The sequence below is a fragment of the Podarcis erhardii genome (assembly GCF_964252035.2).
Source record: "Podarcis erhardii genome assembly, chromosome: 5".
In the NCBI taxonomy this organism is placed as follows: Eukaryota; Metazoa; Chordata; class Lepidosauria; order Squamata; family Lacertidae; genus Podarcis; species Podarcis erhardii.
This window is the reverse complement of record NC_138509.1, coordinates 86,992,597-87,008,395: the sequence shown is the minus strand read 5'-3', so window position 1 is coordinate 87,008,395 and position 15,799 is coordinate 86,992,597. Positions and strand designations below refer to the sequence as shown.

Below are 15,799 nucleotides of genomic sequence, written 5' to 3'. Positions count from 1 at the left end.
CTTCTGTTTTATTTGGTGCCCGTGCCAGCAAAACAAGGAAGCCACAGATCCACACCTGTCAATTCTTCCAGCCCTCTACCAGGTAGAGGGTCTAACTGACTAGAGTGTCCTGGCTGAATTTCCTTGATCATGTTTGTTGCTACCCTTGAACATCCTACCAGCCTTTCTGCCTGAGCTACTTCTGTTCTGCTTTGCCAATCCTGCCTAGTCCTGCTACCCGCGACTACTCGCTCTACTAGTAGAAGCTTTGTTTCGGGTTTCTAATGCCGGTTTACGTTTTAGGATTTACTGTGATACACAAACACCGATACTTCAGTACACAAATGGCGGTACATAATAATTATTTTTTAAATAAACACAACAAATAATTATCCCTAACTTGATGCCGACACTTTTCCGTTTTCAGCTGTGAATTGAGGCTGAAATGCACATTCCGTCTCTCTCCTGCTCTGAGCGAGGGAGGCCGTCAATTCGATTTAAATCACTAGTCAGTAAGACTTGATTTAAATCTCTCTTTTTAAAAAGAAATATTATAATATTTTAAAAGAAATACTCATTCTTGCTGGTATAATCTTAATATTTACAACCAGATGAAGGTTTCATTTTTGGAATAATAAATTTTCAGTAGTTTTTACAGTTATATAAAAAATTACTGATTTGGTTATACTATTAGAAATACACTGACAGATAATTATGAAATTATTGTGAGGTTTAAGAAGTTAACTGTTTATATTTGGACAACTTTTCTTCTGTACTTTATTGGAAGGAGGAAAACAATCATTTCCTTAATAACAATTTAAACAATTTATTTAACTAAAACAATAACATTATAGCATATGTATCCATGTTTGTTAACTGATGTGGTTAAACAGGTTTAAACAAAAACAACAACCAAAAATTTAGACTGAGTTTTAGCACACATGAAAAACTTAAAACAAATCCTTATTTCCTGATGAATAGCCTTTGCACTATAATGTAACTTAAATAGAAAACTATCTTTAGAAAGATTTCTCCCCCAAAAGCATTTTATTTTAAAAATCCCATTTAAATAAAATAAATCTGATTTAAATTTTAAAAATCCAATTTTTCTGATATTTTTTTTTTTAAATCATTGAGTTTTATCCACCCTGCTCCTTAGTCTCAGTGTTGCCCCTACATATCATAGTAGGGAGGAAGATGGGCTTTGCCTGGCACTGACTCAGGCTCCCCTGACTGCTGGTCTCCCTGCCATCCACTCTCCCTGCCCCACAGACTCTACTGAAACAAAATTGATTGGACAGTGTAGAAAGCAGAATTCTGGACTAGGTAGGCCTCTGGTCTGATCCAACAGGGCTCTTCTTACAATTCTTAGCTCTGAGTTCAATTTGGGAGGCCGGCGAAGCACACAGGTGCAGCTGTGATCAGGCACAACTTACCTCATGCCTATGTCATTCTGAGCTGCTAATCGGAATGTGTAGCCCACAGCCGGACAAAGCTTCGTCAGCTTGTAATGTTTTTGGTTCCCAAAGTAACATTCTCTGAAAACATTGCTTCTTTTCCCCTGAAAGAGAACAACAGCACAAAACTTAATATGGATTCATGAATGTCACATTTTCCCAAGTCAAAATGGACGATCTTCCACTATTTGCATATCGTCGTTAAAAAAAATTCACATGGGCGCACCTCTTTCTGTGCAATGCCTGTGTGTACCTTATGCTGCACACTTCGATTGATTGATTGATCAGTGTCCTCAACACCTCAACTCAGTTTCGGGTTAAAATTTGCGTGGGAATTAGCTGGTGGAGCCTATGGCAAAGCTTCTGGACAGCTTGCCACTAAGCAGGTGTGCCTGCTCAACTCTCCTTTTGTCCTATTTACCGTATTTTTCGCCCTATAGGACGCACCGTCCCATAAGGAGCACCTAGTTTTTTTGGGGGGGAAATAAAGGGAAAAAATTATTTCCCCCTTAGGCGCGGGGCTGGGGCGGGGGAGGCCCGCCCGAGCTTCCCCCGACCCCAGCCCCCAAACAGGCAGCTCTGTGCAAGCTGTGGGAGCCCAGTGCTGGCTCCCGCTGCTTGCTGAGAGGTCCGCGAAGCCTGGACGTGCTGAGCTCAGCGCGCGCAGGCTTCAGCACGCAGGCAACTCTCCACAAGAAGCGGGAGCGCTTCCGCTGCTTGCGGAGAGGTCCGCGAAGCCTGGAGAGCGAAAGGGGTCGGTGTGTACCGACCCCTCTCGCTCTCCAGGCTTCACCGAAAGCCTGCATTCGCCCCATAGGACGCACACACATTTCCCCTTCATTTTTGGAGGGGGAAAAGTGCGTCCTATAGGGTGAAAAATACGGTATTTATTTTCTAAAGAAACTTAAAAGGCAGTTTCTCCTTCTGTATCCAAAGCTGGCAGACTTGAGACATAACTTGCTGTCTCAAGCACAATACCGTTTTCTTTCAGGAGCTTACAAAGTTCACCTCTGTAGAGTTTTTTAAGTAAGTAACATTTGTTTATCTATTCAAATTGTCTTTTTTACTCTGGTGACAATGTGCGAAAAGCTATTTTCTGTGGTGGCTACCTGACTCTGGAACTCTTCTCCTGAGAGATTTGGATGACTCCTTCATGTCTCCTTCATTCAGGAGTTTTTGACCCACCTGTTTATTTTGACGGATGTAAGTTATTTTTTTGCTGCGGCTTTTTTATATTTTAATGCTTTTCATGTACAGAGGAAGAGCAGGAGAAAAATGGATTTAAAGAAATAAACATGTATACTCTTCCCAAGCTAGGTATGGGTTGGCTGTTATTTCAGACCCTCACAGTGGATTGTATTTTGTGTTCCACTGGCAATCACACCAGAGACTGGCTGATATGCTAATGGGTGTTACAGTTCAAATCTTCTGAATGGCCCCAGGTTGGTGACAACTCATTTAACACAACAACAAAAAAGCAAACACACTTGAAGTCAGCAAATACAAAAATGTATAATTTTACACTCACTTTTAAGACCTTAATACCAGGGACATAGGCTGTGTACACACCATACATTTAAAGCACATGACACCCCCCAAAGAATCATGGGGGGGGGGGTTGTAGTTTATCCCCCCACAAAGCTATAATTCCCAGCACCCTGCACAAACTACAGCTCCCAGGATTGTTTGGGGGAAGTCAAGTGCTTTAAATGCATGGTCCATATGCAGCCATAATCACCTGCATGGTTTGAACTGTACTGGTGTTTCTGAATTGCGTTGATTACATGTTGTCGAAGATGTTTTACAGGACACAACCACAAAAAAGCTGACTTTACACCTCCAGAGTTCCATTCTCCTGCGTTTGAAGGATTTTGTGCTTCTCTATACAACAGATTTATGGTAAAACAGAAAGCTCATTGCTGTTTTTCCTGATTGATTATCACTTACCTCATCCCACTCTAAAAGGTAGCTGGTGATTTTTGAACCATTGTCGATAGGGGCCTGTGTATGGGGAGACAGAACAGAATAGGAAACTGGCAGGAAGCTTACAGGGAAAAAAAGACTTTTAGAAATCCCCACAGCAAAAATTTAAACAGATGTTGCACCTGGAAAGAGTAAATGGGTTCCATTTACACTTTCATGATCATCATTTATACAGAAACACAGAAAGCTACTTTATACTGTGTCAGACCATCTAGGCCAGTCAGACCATCTTGCCTACATTGACCAGCAACAGTTCTCCAGAGTGTCAAACTGGGGTCTAGGAATGCCAGAGGCTGAACCTGGGTTCTTTTGCAAACAAAGCAAGTGTTTTACCACATCAGCTATACAGTGCCTTCATTCGTGCCTCTTCTGGCCATGAGCGTTACTCTTAAGAAATTTTGTCCCCCTCTGAAGCAAACCTGAAGATTGCCTCACACATCACACCAGCTGTGTGGCGACTACTGAGCAGAAAATCCACAAAGGAAGCATAAAACAGCTTGCAGGATTTGAGCCAGTTTTAACCACATTGCTGAATTTTCCCTTTTCTGAGCCCAAATGTTACAAAAACGTCTTCAACTTCCCACACAAAACGCTATGATAGAGTTCCTCTCAGCAGAAACGGCTTGACGGGTTTAACACCAGAAGTGACGTAACAATATGCCATGGTTTTGGTTTGTTTTAGCCGCTTTTTGGTTCAATGAACCATGAATCATCTCAAAGGTGACCAAACAGGCCATGGCTTGGTTTCTCTAAAGCTTGGCTTGTTCTCCAGCTGCTCTTGCCTCACGTTGCTGCTGCTTTGTAAGCCTCTTGGGGTGGTTAGGCAAGGCTGTTGGATTTGGACGCAACATCAGTTAAAACAAGCCATGGTTCATAAGCTGATACCAAACCATGAATTCACACTTTGTGGCTTCCTTCAAACGCCACTCCCCCAAACCATGGTTAGCCAGCTAGGCTGAGTTCAGGCATTCAAACAAGCCTCACTCATAATAATAATAATAATTTATTATTTATACCCCGCCCATCTGGCTGGGCCTCCCCAGCCACTCTGGGCGGCTTCCATAAAAACCAAAAATACAGTAAAATATCACACGTTAAAAACTTCCCTAAACAGGGCTGCCTTAAGATGTCTTCTGAATGTCAGGTAGTTGTTTATCGCTTTGGCATCTGCTGGAAGGGCGTTCCACAGGGCGGGCGCCACTACCGAGAAGGCCCTATGCCTGGTTCCCTGTAGCTTTGCTTCTCGCAATGAGGGAACCGCCAGAAGGCCCTCGGCGCTGGACCTCAGCGTCCGGGCAGAATGATGGGGGTGGAGACGCTCCTTCAGGTATACTGGACCGAGGCCATTTAGGGCTTTAAAGGTCAGCACCAACACTTTGAATTGTGCTCGGAAATGTACTGGGAGCCAATGTAGGTTTTTCAAGACCGGTGTTATGTGGTCTCGGCGGCCGCCCCCAGTCACCAGTCTAGCTGCCGTGTTCCGGATTAGTTGTAGTTTCCGAGTCACCTTCAAAGGTAGCCCCACGTAGAGTGCTCAGTCTAAACAATCCATGGCTTATTGTTACAGGTGAACCAGGCCCGTCACCGATAGCTTGGAGACAGGAAGAAGATCAGGTGGGAACCCTAAGCTGCCTGACAAAAGCAGGAAGATAAAGAGAAGCCCTTCAAAAAAATCACTTAAGAATGTCCATAGGAAGAGGCCTGAGCCTAGCAGAAGTAGTAGTAGTAGTAGTAATAATAATAATAATAATAATAATAATAATAATAATAATAATTTATTATTTACAACCCGCCCATCTGGCTGGGTTTCCCCTGCCACTCTGGGCGGCTTCCAAAAAAACACTAAAATACAATAACCTATGAAACATTAAAAGCTTCCCTAAACAGGGCTGCCTTCAGATGTCTTCTAAAAGTTTGGTAGTTATTTTTCTCTCTGACATCTGTTGAGAGGGCTTTCCACAGGGCGGGTGCCACTACCGAGAAGGCCCTCTGCCTGGTTCCCTCTAACTTGGCTTCTTGCTGTGAGGGAATCGCCAGAAGGCCCTCGGCGCTGGACCTCAGTGTCCGGGCAGAACGATGGGGGTGGAGATGCTCCTTCAGGTATACCCCTTCAGAAGGGAAAGGATTTGATGACTCTTGGGTTCCCTTCTAACTCTACAATTCTGTGATGGTGGGAAGTCCCGGCCCACATAGGAAACAGCTTATTGTCGATCCAAACGTACTTTCCATTGCCTTGCTCGTATATCCCAGAAACAGTCCACCAATCTGTTTTTTGAAAGGATACAGCACAAAAAGGATCTCAGAGCTTTCACACTGCTTACCTTCCACTGTAAAGTTAGGGAATTTTTGGTCCTGTGCGAAGGTTTGGGTGGGAAAGGACATTCCGGGGCACAGCTGTGCGTGGTGAAGCTAACAGGTTCTGAACGGGATCCCTTTACTGAATTGTAGACGGCATATACCCTGAAATAGGGAACAAAGTTTGAAGGGGGGAAATAAGTAGGCGTTATTGATCTGGCTGCATCTGAAGGAGTAGTGGCTCTTTGCTCCTTTCGCCAAGCTCACTAGAATGTCTCTGTTTTAGCAGGTCAGTTTTGGGTGACCCTGGTGAACAACTTAGAGTTATCTGATGCTGCAGCCTCGCCGAAAACCTACTGCATGGATGAAGGACACAAGAGCTGCTCAGATGCCGTTGGACCACAACTCCCATAGGTCCCAACCCCCAGCATGGCCAATGATCAGGGGTGATGGGAGCTCAGATCCAAGAACATCTGAAGGGCCACAGGTCCCGTTCCCCCCAATCTACTGGATTAGTGCCTTGGATGGGAAATGTCCGGGAAGCCAATGTAGGAATAGGATACCACACAGACATGTATTTTCTGAAAACAAGTGGATGTTTGATAAGTTGTACGAGCAGTTCTGTTAGTGAATTCCTGTTTTTATAATACTGTTTTACTGGTTTTTCTGCTTCGTATAGGCTTTTGTGTTACATTTTGGTATACAAATAAAAACAGATTTTTTTTTTAAAAAAAATATCAAGCAGTTTTTAAAGTAGTTAAATAAAAAAATAGATGCTACTGTGTAAGAGGTTCTTTTTACTAGAGTGGACCCAGCAGTCTGAACAGTTCATGTTCAAAGGCACAAGCTCAATATGTAGTCCGAATGCAGGGGAACGAAACCGGAAACGAACCATCTTCAGTCCAGACAAGCCCCCTCTGCCAGCAGAAAGTTCAGCCAAATTTAGGTTATTTATTCACATCAATATGGCCCTAGTAAAGGTAAAGGGACCCCTGACCATTAGGTCCAGTCGTGGCCGACTCTGGGGTTGCAGCGCTCATCTCGCTTTATCGGTTGAGGGAGCCGGCGTACAGCTTCTGGGTCATGTGGCCAGCAGGACTAAGCCCCTTCTGGTGAACCACTTTGACGTGCTTTCGAACTGCTAGGTTGGCAGGAGCAGGGACTGAGCAACGGGAGCTCACCCCGTCGCGGGGATTCGAATCGCCGACCTTCTGATCGGCAAGTCCTAGGCTCTATGGTTTAACCCACAGTGCCACCCGCGTCCCAAATATGGCCCTATCCTGGTTCAAAAATGACCTCTTGCGACTAGGGGGAGACAATGCCAAAGGGCTTCTCCATATTTTGAGTTTCAGTGTTCTCTCTTTTTTTTGCAGGCTGAGCAGTGAATCAGAACCTGGTGTGAGAGGGAAGAACATTTGCGCCATCCATTTGGCAAGACATTCCCATGACTATACTGAAGTGCTAGAATGTGAAGCTTTGAAGAACTGGCTTGGAGTTCTCAAGGAAGAGTAGCACTCCTTGAGAACTGGTATAGGGCTTAAGGCATGAGCCAGTGCATATCTTGCCTCATCAGCTCCCCTTGGACATATGGCAATATGCGCACTGTATCTACTACATTGTAAAATGAATGAGTTAACCCAAACGTTTATGTGTTTGTACGTGTATCTTTTGAATGCAGAGCTCCTTTAAAAGGGATGCAGGCAAAACAAAGCAACTAGAAATTGTGTAAGAACATTGTGTGGGTTTCTATTTGAGGCTACTAAGCGCTGAACATGACCCACAATGACATCTCCTTGGGAAGAAATAAAGACACCTGCATTCACAAAGGAGTGACATATATAAGATGCTGGAAAGCCTTATATGTAGTGTAGGATTCTCAGGCATCGAAGCAAAAACCACAGGCATATTCCAGAACAGTTTATCCCTCTGAAAATGTCAACCTCTGGAAAACGTTGCCAAGGTTAAGACACTCTTGACTTCGCTTTTGCTCTCTCTCGTCCAAACTGGGCAACCAAATCAACACGTAAATAGCTTCTCCCGTATAACCTCGGGTGTGCAGTCATTTTGGATCCAGCAGTATGTTTCCTCTGTGAATCATTTCTAGGCTGTATCTCTTGAACGCCTTCTTTATTGGCGTGTGAATGTGGGAGACGACACATGGAGCAAGAAAAGGAGACAGCCTCTCTGCCTTTGCCAAAACGTAGCAAGGCAACCCAAAGCAATTCCCTCCCTTAAACCAAAGGGAACCAACGGCTGGACAAGAATGCTTCCCTCACACTGTGACATGCCAGAGAAGGGAGTTCTGGTGGTGGCAGAGAAACACAAAGCCCACCAGATGTTCATTCGCCCTCAATCTAGCACAGGTCCCCAGGAACCTGTTTGGGGATTTACTGTATTTTTCGCTCCATAAGACACACTTTTTCCCTCCTAAGAAGTAAAGGGAAATGTCTGTGCGTCTTATGGAGCGAATGCACTGGACGGCAGAGGGATCCCTCAGCTGCCGCTGCAGTCGTGAGCTGAGGGATACCTCCACAGCCGGAGCCATGGCTCCCGTCCATTGCTCGCTGTAAAGCAAGCAGAGCAAGAGCCACTGACATGCTCTGCGCAGCTCTCGCTTTAAAGGAAGAGCTGCGCAGAGCGTGTCAGCGGCGCTTGCTCTGCTGGCTTCACAGTGAGCTGGGAGGAGGGCCGGAAGGGGTTCCCGTCCGCCCCTCCTTCCGCCTCGCTGTAAAACAAGCAAAGCATCTGTCCCGGTGTGTCTCCTCCTCCTCCTCTTGCTCCAGCGTTGCCTCGGTTTACAGCGAGGTGGGAGGAGGGATGGGCAAGCAAAGTGAGAGCTGTGCAAAGCAGGACAAAAGCCATGTAAGCAGCTCTCGCTTTTCTTGCTTTAAAGGAAGAAAAGCGAGAGCCGCTTATATGCTCCGCACAGAATTTCCCCCCCTTGTTTTCCTCCTCTAAAAACTAGGTGCGTCTTAAGGTCAGGTGCGTCTTATGAAGCGAAAAAATACAGGTATCTTCTTGCACCCTTCTCTGGGGTCTGGTAGTATTTGGGGAGAACTTGGGCAGTAGCCAACTACATCTTACTCAGAGCAGATCCATTAAATTTAATGAACGGGACTAAGTTAAGCAAATTAATTTCAATGGGTCTACTCCAAGAAAAACTTAGGCATTTCTATAACTGCTTGCTTTTTGCATGTTACGTGACTTTTCACATAACGTAAAAGCCATTTCCTGGAAATCAAGTGGAAGCTCAGGGCTCCTTTCTGTGTCGTTTCCAGGAAAATACCATTTTGCAACTCCCTTAACTTGGAAAATGGTGGGAGTTTTGTGGTGATAAGGTCTGGGGCAGTATGGCAGCCTGCAGTTCTTTCCCGCCATTTCAAATTTTAGCATGGTGGCGTATTAACCAAAAAGCCACATTTCTACAACACAACAAGGTACTGCAGTGTAAAGGGTGGTTGAAATTGGGACAGAAGTGCTAGTATTATATATAGAGTGGTACCTTGGGCTAAGAACTTAATTTGTTTCAGAGGTCCGTCCTTAACCTGAAACTGTTCTTAACCTGAAGCACCATTTTAGCTAATGGGGGTCTCCCGCTGCCGCCGCGCTGCTGGAGCACAATTTCTGTTCTCATCCTGAAGCAAAGTTCTTAACCTGAGGTAATATTTCTGGGTTAGCGGAGTCTGTAACTTGAAGCGTCTGTAACCTGAAGCGTATGTAACCTGAGGAACCACTGTACAGTAAAACTAAAAACTAGTGCAATAAACTCCATGTTTGAATGCAGCCTTAGTTGACAATCATCTGTTGGTTCCACATTCATTAACTCAAGCATGGAGAAACTCTAGCCCAAAGGCCTAACTGAGCCCACCAAGCCTCTTCATTCGGCTGTGAGGCTACTTGGGCCTAGCCATGTCCACGTTTGATGTGGGGCAGGTAAAGACTCAGCTGGGCTGAAATGGAGACACTTAACTTTGTGTGGGGGTGCTTTTTGTGTTTTGTTTTTAATACTCTACGAAAGCCTGTGTTGGAGTCTCCAGCTGCTGTTGGACTACAAATCCCAACATTCCTAGCCAGCAGGACCAGTTGTAAGGGTGATGGGAATTGTAGTCCCAAAACTGGAGACCCAAGATTGGGAAACCTTGCTCTAACAAGACTGAGACACAATATTCTTGTTTTGTTGTTGTTGCAGGCAGGAACATCTAGTCTGCCTTATTCTTATCACTCAACCATTCTAGAAGCTTTTTAAAGTTTTTCCTTAGAAACAACAATCCAGCAACGGAATGTAAAACAGCGAAATAAATCTAAACAGGCAGGGAGAGATTTGGAGCACACAGCCTGTTTAAACATGTGTGGAAAAGGGGTCTTATCCTTGACCTATGTAGTCAAGAGGAAAACAGAACATTTCCAGTATTTTACGTTTACTCACATTACAGTGACCGTCCAAATATTGACAATCCCAGATAACTTTTGTTAATATCTGTAAACTTAGAGATACACTGAGGAACACCAACGATCGGTCAAACTGGTAGAAGTTGCCAACATTGACTTGGATTATGTCCCAAAAGAGGGGAAAATACGATTCTGTTTTCAAGCACTTACAAAATTAAGCCGGATAATTAAATATCCACATGTAAATGTCAGCAACTATAAAGTTTGGGACAGTCCGCTGCAACATCTATCACCAAATGGATTGAAACTGCAAAATCTTCCCAACCAATGTAGCTCACCTGACATGATATTCCGTTGCTGGCCTAAGATCTTTCAGTTTGTATTCCAATTCTTCTCCACTGAAAAAAGGAAATGAAAAATGGTAACATTCATGCAAAGAGTGCCAATTTACATAAATGTATAGCACACCTTACTTCTAAAGGCGTAAAAAAACCAGCCTCATAAGGAAGAGTAGTAATTTCAAGCAGTGCAAAATGCAATTAAGCACAATAGACCTAATCCCAGGTTTTATTTTCCATTACAGAGTATACCGTAAATATTTCTCTCTTTCTTTTTTTTAAGGACAGAGCAACCTCTAATCAATGTCTAACACAGTCCGGGCATGCTCACATTGCTGATGCCAAAAAGAGAAAAATGGTCATCAATGGATCATGGAGGCTAGAGGCCTAAATCAGTCCTATCCCACTCTTCTTCTTTTTGGGTATTCTCAAGTCAATTCTGGCACCGTTTTACAGCTTTTACAAAATATATGTTTTGTATGCGTATGCTCACTGTTTCATTCATTTTGTAAACCTCTCTTAAAGGGCAGTATAAAAATAATACTACTATGCCTCTTGGATACCATGGCGAGTTTTAAAGCAGTGGAATTTCCATTGGCATATATCAGGGTATGGCAGTAAAGATACTGTACAGTGGTACCTTGGATCTCAAGCTTAATCCGTTCCGTTTGACTCCCGAAACGGTTCAAAAACCAAGGCGCAGCTTCCAACTGGCTGCAGGAGCTTCCTGCACTCAATCGGAAGCTGAGCTGGACGTTCAGCTTCTGAAAAACGTTCGCAAACCGGAACACTCACTTCCACGTTTGCAGCATTCGGGAGCCGATTTGTTCAGGAGCCAAGCCATTTGGGAACCAATGTACCACTGGATTTTGGTACAAAAGATGGATTGTTTGACTACAGTGACACACTCACAACATGTAGCCTATGTTACGAAAGCCCAGCCACTATGTTCTAAACTCGTTCCAAGTCCAGAGCACTTACAATAGAAAGGCCTCCGCTGCACTACGCATTTAAATCAGTGTCATACCACTTTAAACAGTCGCTGCTTCCCCCAGAGAATCCTGAGAAATGATATATATGATATACGATATCTTTATTGTCATTGTCCCATACAGAACAATGAAATTGAAAATTTACATAAAACATTCAAAAACCCCTAAAAACTCTGAAACCCCATTTTAAAATACAATATGCTATAGAGACTCCTTATGCTGCGTTTAGAACCAGAATTGCATTTGTGTTTCTCAGGTGGCTAGTCCTGGTCTTTATGACCCTATACCTTCTTCCAGAAGGCAGAAGCTGAAAGAGATCATTTCCGGGGTGCGTACTATCCTGCGCTATCTCTGCAGCTTTCTTATGGCACCTGACAGCATAGATTTGATCTAAGGTGGGAAGAGTGCACTCAATTATTCTCTCTGCAGTCTTTACAACCCTGGACAGCATTGTTTTGCCCCTGGCCATGCAGCTCCCAAACCACACACACAGACCATAATTTAATGCACTCTCCACAGTACAATGGTAAAATGCCATCAACAGGTCCTTTGAGAGATTGTTTTTTGGGAGGATTCTCAGAAAATATAACCTCTGCTGTGCTCTCTTCATCAGGTCTTTGCTGTTTTCTCCCCAGGTTAGGTCATCTCTCAACTCCATTCCCAGAAATCTAAACACCGAGACCTGTTCCACGCACTTCTCCTCAATAATAAGTGACTGAATATTCAATTTACATTTCCTAAAGTCCACAATCATCTCTTTTGTTTTCTTTAAGTTAAGGAGTAAGTTGTTTTTCCTGCACCAGTCCTCCAACTGCTCAACTTCCTTCCTATAGGCCGCCTCGCCCTCTCCAGCCGTGATTAAACCATCCACGGTTGTATCATCTGCAGACTTAATGATCTTATTACTGGGGGGCACAGTCAGCTGTATAGAGCGTATATAAAAGCGGGCGTAGTTGCTTAAAAGCGCTGAAAGTTGTTAGGAGACCCCTCTTTCTCCCGCAGAGCTACAGTTCCCTCGGAAGAGGGTCTAGCTGTTCAACCAGTCTGGAAATTACAGCTCTGCTGGGGGGGGGGGGGAGGTGGGTTCTTCCAACACGTCTCAGCATCCTTAACAAATTACAGCCGCCAGGATTCTTTGAAGGAAGCTGTAACTGTTTAAAGCAGTACGATGCTGAACTTGACTATACATAGAAAGCCCACACTTCCACAAGCCCTATTGCTTCCCATATTAAAATTCAGTGACATCCAAGCTTATGGAAACGCTCTCAAAGGCAAAAGGCGAATTCGTAAATTTCTCTGCTAAATGGCCTCTTTCTAGATGAAATGTGTGGACTACACAGTAGTCAAGCTGGCATGCCACCAATATTCCGCTCTGGAAGTCATTGGGATACACACACACACACACACACACACACACTTAGCAGACGGCTATTCCAGCTGTTGAACACTATGGAAAAAACCGCTGGGAGGGGAGCTGAAAGGGAGGAGGAAATGGCAAAATGACAACTGTGAAAGTAGAAGGAACATTGTGCTTCACCCTGGAAAAACAGCGATGGCAGTTTCTCCTTACCCTTCCAACACCTTAGTTTTATTTATTTATTTAAAAACCATGTAAAAATCGTAGCACTTGCATATTCTCTACCTGTAAATCATTTTGTACTTTCCATCCCTCCCTTTGTCTGATAAGGCAACTTCGTAAATACAGGTATAAGGCAAACCGTTGCTGTGCCTATCCACACTCAGAAGGTCATTTGGAGGAGACCATGTGAGCAAAACTGTCCTCGCCTGGATATCGGAAACCTAGAGAGACAAAAGAAGATGATGTTAGTGTCAGTGGTGAGATGAATCGTGGGCATGTATGCATAGAAGAGGTGAAGACACACAACAGCATCACCAAAGATAGAGTGGTGGTACTCAAACCCCAAATAAACTGCCCCTTGAGCTCTACTAGAAACATTTTGTAGCAGAACCAAGCGCTTGCACCTAACCCTAAGCCATGACCGAAGCCTTCTTCAGGTACACCATTTGCAATATTAAGAGTCACAACCCACCCCCTTAAAACTAGTGGAAGAAGCTGGGCAGCTATGCTTATCCTACCTCCTCTGTCCCTATCGGCCTTAATGACTTAGGCGGGGGACTTTCTGCAGTGGGGAGCCTGCCCTGGTTGGGTAGGCTTCTAGAATGCACAAGGAGCCTAGAGGAGTGCCGAAGCTTTCTTCACAGTAGGAGCACTGCACATAGTCACCCTCCAAATCTTGGAAGCTAGACACAAGTAGCTCAGAACTGCGTTCCCTGAAGGCAGAAGCTCTCCAAGGTTTCAGTCAAGGACTCTCTTCCAGCCTGAAGATGCTGGAACTGAACCTTCCGCTATTGAGGTAACGGCCCTTCACTGATGGGGCAGACCAAGCACACTCAACCCCACTTCCTCCTCTACAGTAAATGAATTCTGTGCACAGACACATGCCTGGAAGACGGTTTAGGCAGCAGTTCTCAACCTGTGGGTCCCCAGATGTTGTTGGGCTACAACTCCCACCATCCCTGAGCTCTGGCCATGCTAGCTAGGGGTGATGGGAGTCATAGTTCAACAACATCTGGGGACCCACAGGTTGAGAAAGGCTGGTTTAGGGAGATCTAAGATTAGGATTTCCCATGTTTTTCCTCTGCTAATCAGCAGCCCCATAGGGAGACGTATAACTTTTTCCTCCCATGCCCTCTCTGCTGCTATTAACACGAGGAGGGGGAGGCGACAGGTAGAGAAAGTGGGGCTGCCAAAAATCACTGTCGCCCACATCATGTCTGGTTTTGACCCAGACACACCAAGCGTACGTTTCGTGCCAAGCTCAATCTCTGAGCCCTTTCGCTGAGCCAACAAGGCAGCGATACTAGAGAAGTTATTATCTGCAAACACACTTAATCTTATCCCGCACCAAAACATCTGTAACCCTGAAAAAGGTCCACAAATGACTTTATGATCTTATTTGGAGTCAACTCCTAAAACGAGCTAATAAATCTTGTGGTCCGTGTTTATCAGGCAAAGGAGGAGTTCACGTAGCATTAACATTTTTCTGAGCTTATGTAAAAAAGACTAAAAAAAACAAAACCCAAAACCACAGTGATTGCTTCAAACACCTGGAATGATTAAAGCTGACATCAAATTAAGCCAGACGTCTGCAGCAAAAGCTCAATGTCTCGAATGAGACGGTGCAATTAAAATGCCTCAGGGATAAAATGGTAGCCAAGAATAAAATATGTTTACAGCTGAAATAAGCCCCTACACAAAATGTTTGATATCAATTAGGCATTTTATAGGTCAAAATGAGGACAAAAGGCAACCAAATTGGATTGGGGGAGGTTTTTATTATTATTATTTTAAAAAGCACAACTGACTAAAAAGAGCACACCGCCCCACCATTTTGTTTATTATGGACACTTGCTTGCATAACTGTTTTGCATAAATTCAGACAAGGACTTGGAACTTCATGTACCATATCCAGCCAATGTTCTGTTGGAATGCTTTCTTTCCTTTATGATCACTAGCTAGGACACACGTATCCATTTAGAACATATGGCTAAAAACAAAACAAAAAGAACTTTCCTTTTTTTTTTTTGGTATCCCTTTATAAACTTTAATAATTTGCACAATCCAGAGAGTAAAACAAATAGCAATTCCTGTGGACGTCCCAGGAAGAAAATCTTGGAAAACAGGGAGGAGGAGGAGAATTTCACACAGGGAGGCAGCAAGTTATGTTGTTTGTTCTCCCAAGAGGTTAAAGCTCTGTTTTCTGAGAGAGGAAGGTGGCACCACAGCTTCGATGAAATAGAAGGGGGCTGACTTGCACCCTATAGATCAGGGATGTCCAACTGGGCGACCTCGATCGACAGGTCAATCCCTGGGTGACAGCGGTAGATTGCGGGCTCTTTTTCCTCTGCGGGGGAAAAAGAGAATCCACACGCGTGCCGTCCTGACCTGGGGAGAGTTGGTCGTTGGTTGGCTGCCGGCGGCCTGCTACGGTGGCGAAAGGCTTCACGGATCCCCGGCCGTGCGATGGTAGACCGTTCCTGATGGCAGTTCTCTGCTTCCCCGCAACGGCCCAACCGAAGCTGAACCCCCCTTAAAAAAAAGTTCAACTACTCTGGCTCCTCCCCCCCCCAAATGGGTAGATCACTGCCAGTTTTTCATCCCGGGAGTAGATCACAGTCTCTTGGGAGTTGGACGTCCTTGCTATAGATCACAGAATTGTAGAGCTGGAAGGGACCCTGAGGATCATCGGGTTCAATCTCCTGCAATGCAGGAATATGCAGCTGTCCCATACGGGGATCGATCTTGCAACCTTGGCACCATGCTCTAACCAACTGAGAAACCTGA

The 15,799-nt window shown here is 44.5% G+C and overlaps 1 protein-coding gene across 2 annotated transcripts in view; it reads right to left on the bottom strand.

Moving 5' to 3' along the window:
• The window catches only part of FNDC3B (fibronectin type III domain containing 3B), a 269,773-nt gene that overhangs the window by 55,505 nt on the left and 198,469 nt on the right, over positions 1–15,799 (bottom strand). For both annotated transcript variants that reach the window (XM_081862162.1, XM_081862163.1), the window contains 5 exons: positions 13,076–13,233; positions 10,442–10,501; positions 5,741–5,879; positions 3,384–3,437; positions 1,416–1,540 (listed from right to left, as the gene is read on the bottom strand). In XM_081862162.1, the coding sequence (XP_081718288.1) occupies positions 1,416–1,540; positions 3,384–3,437; positions 5,741–5,879; positions 10,442–10,501; positions 13,076–13,233 (536 nt within the window). The remainder of the gene's footprint in view (positions 1–1,415; positions 1,541–3,383; positions 3,438–5,740; positions 5,880–10,441; positions 10,502–13,075; positions 13,234–15,799) is intronic.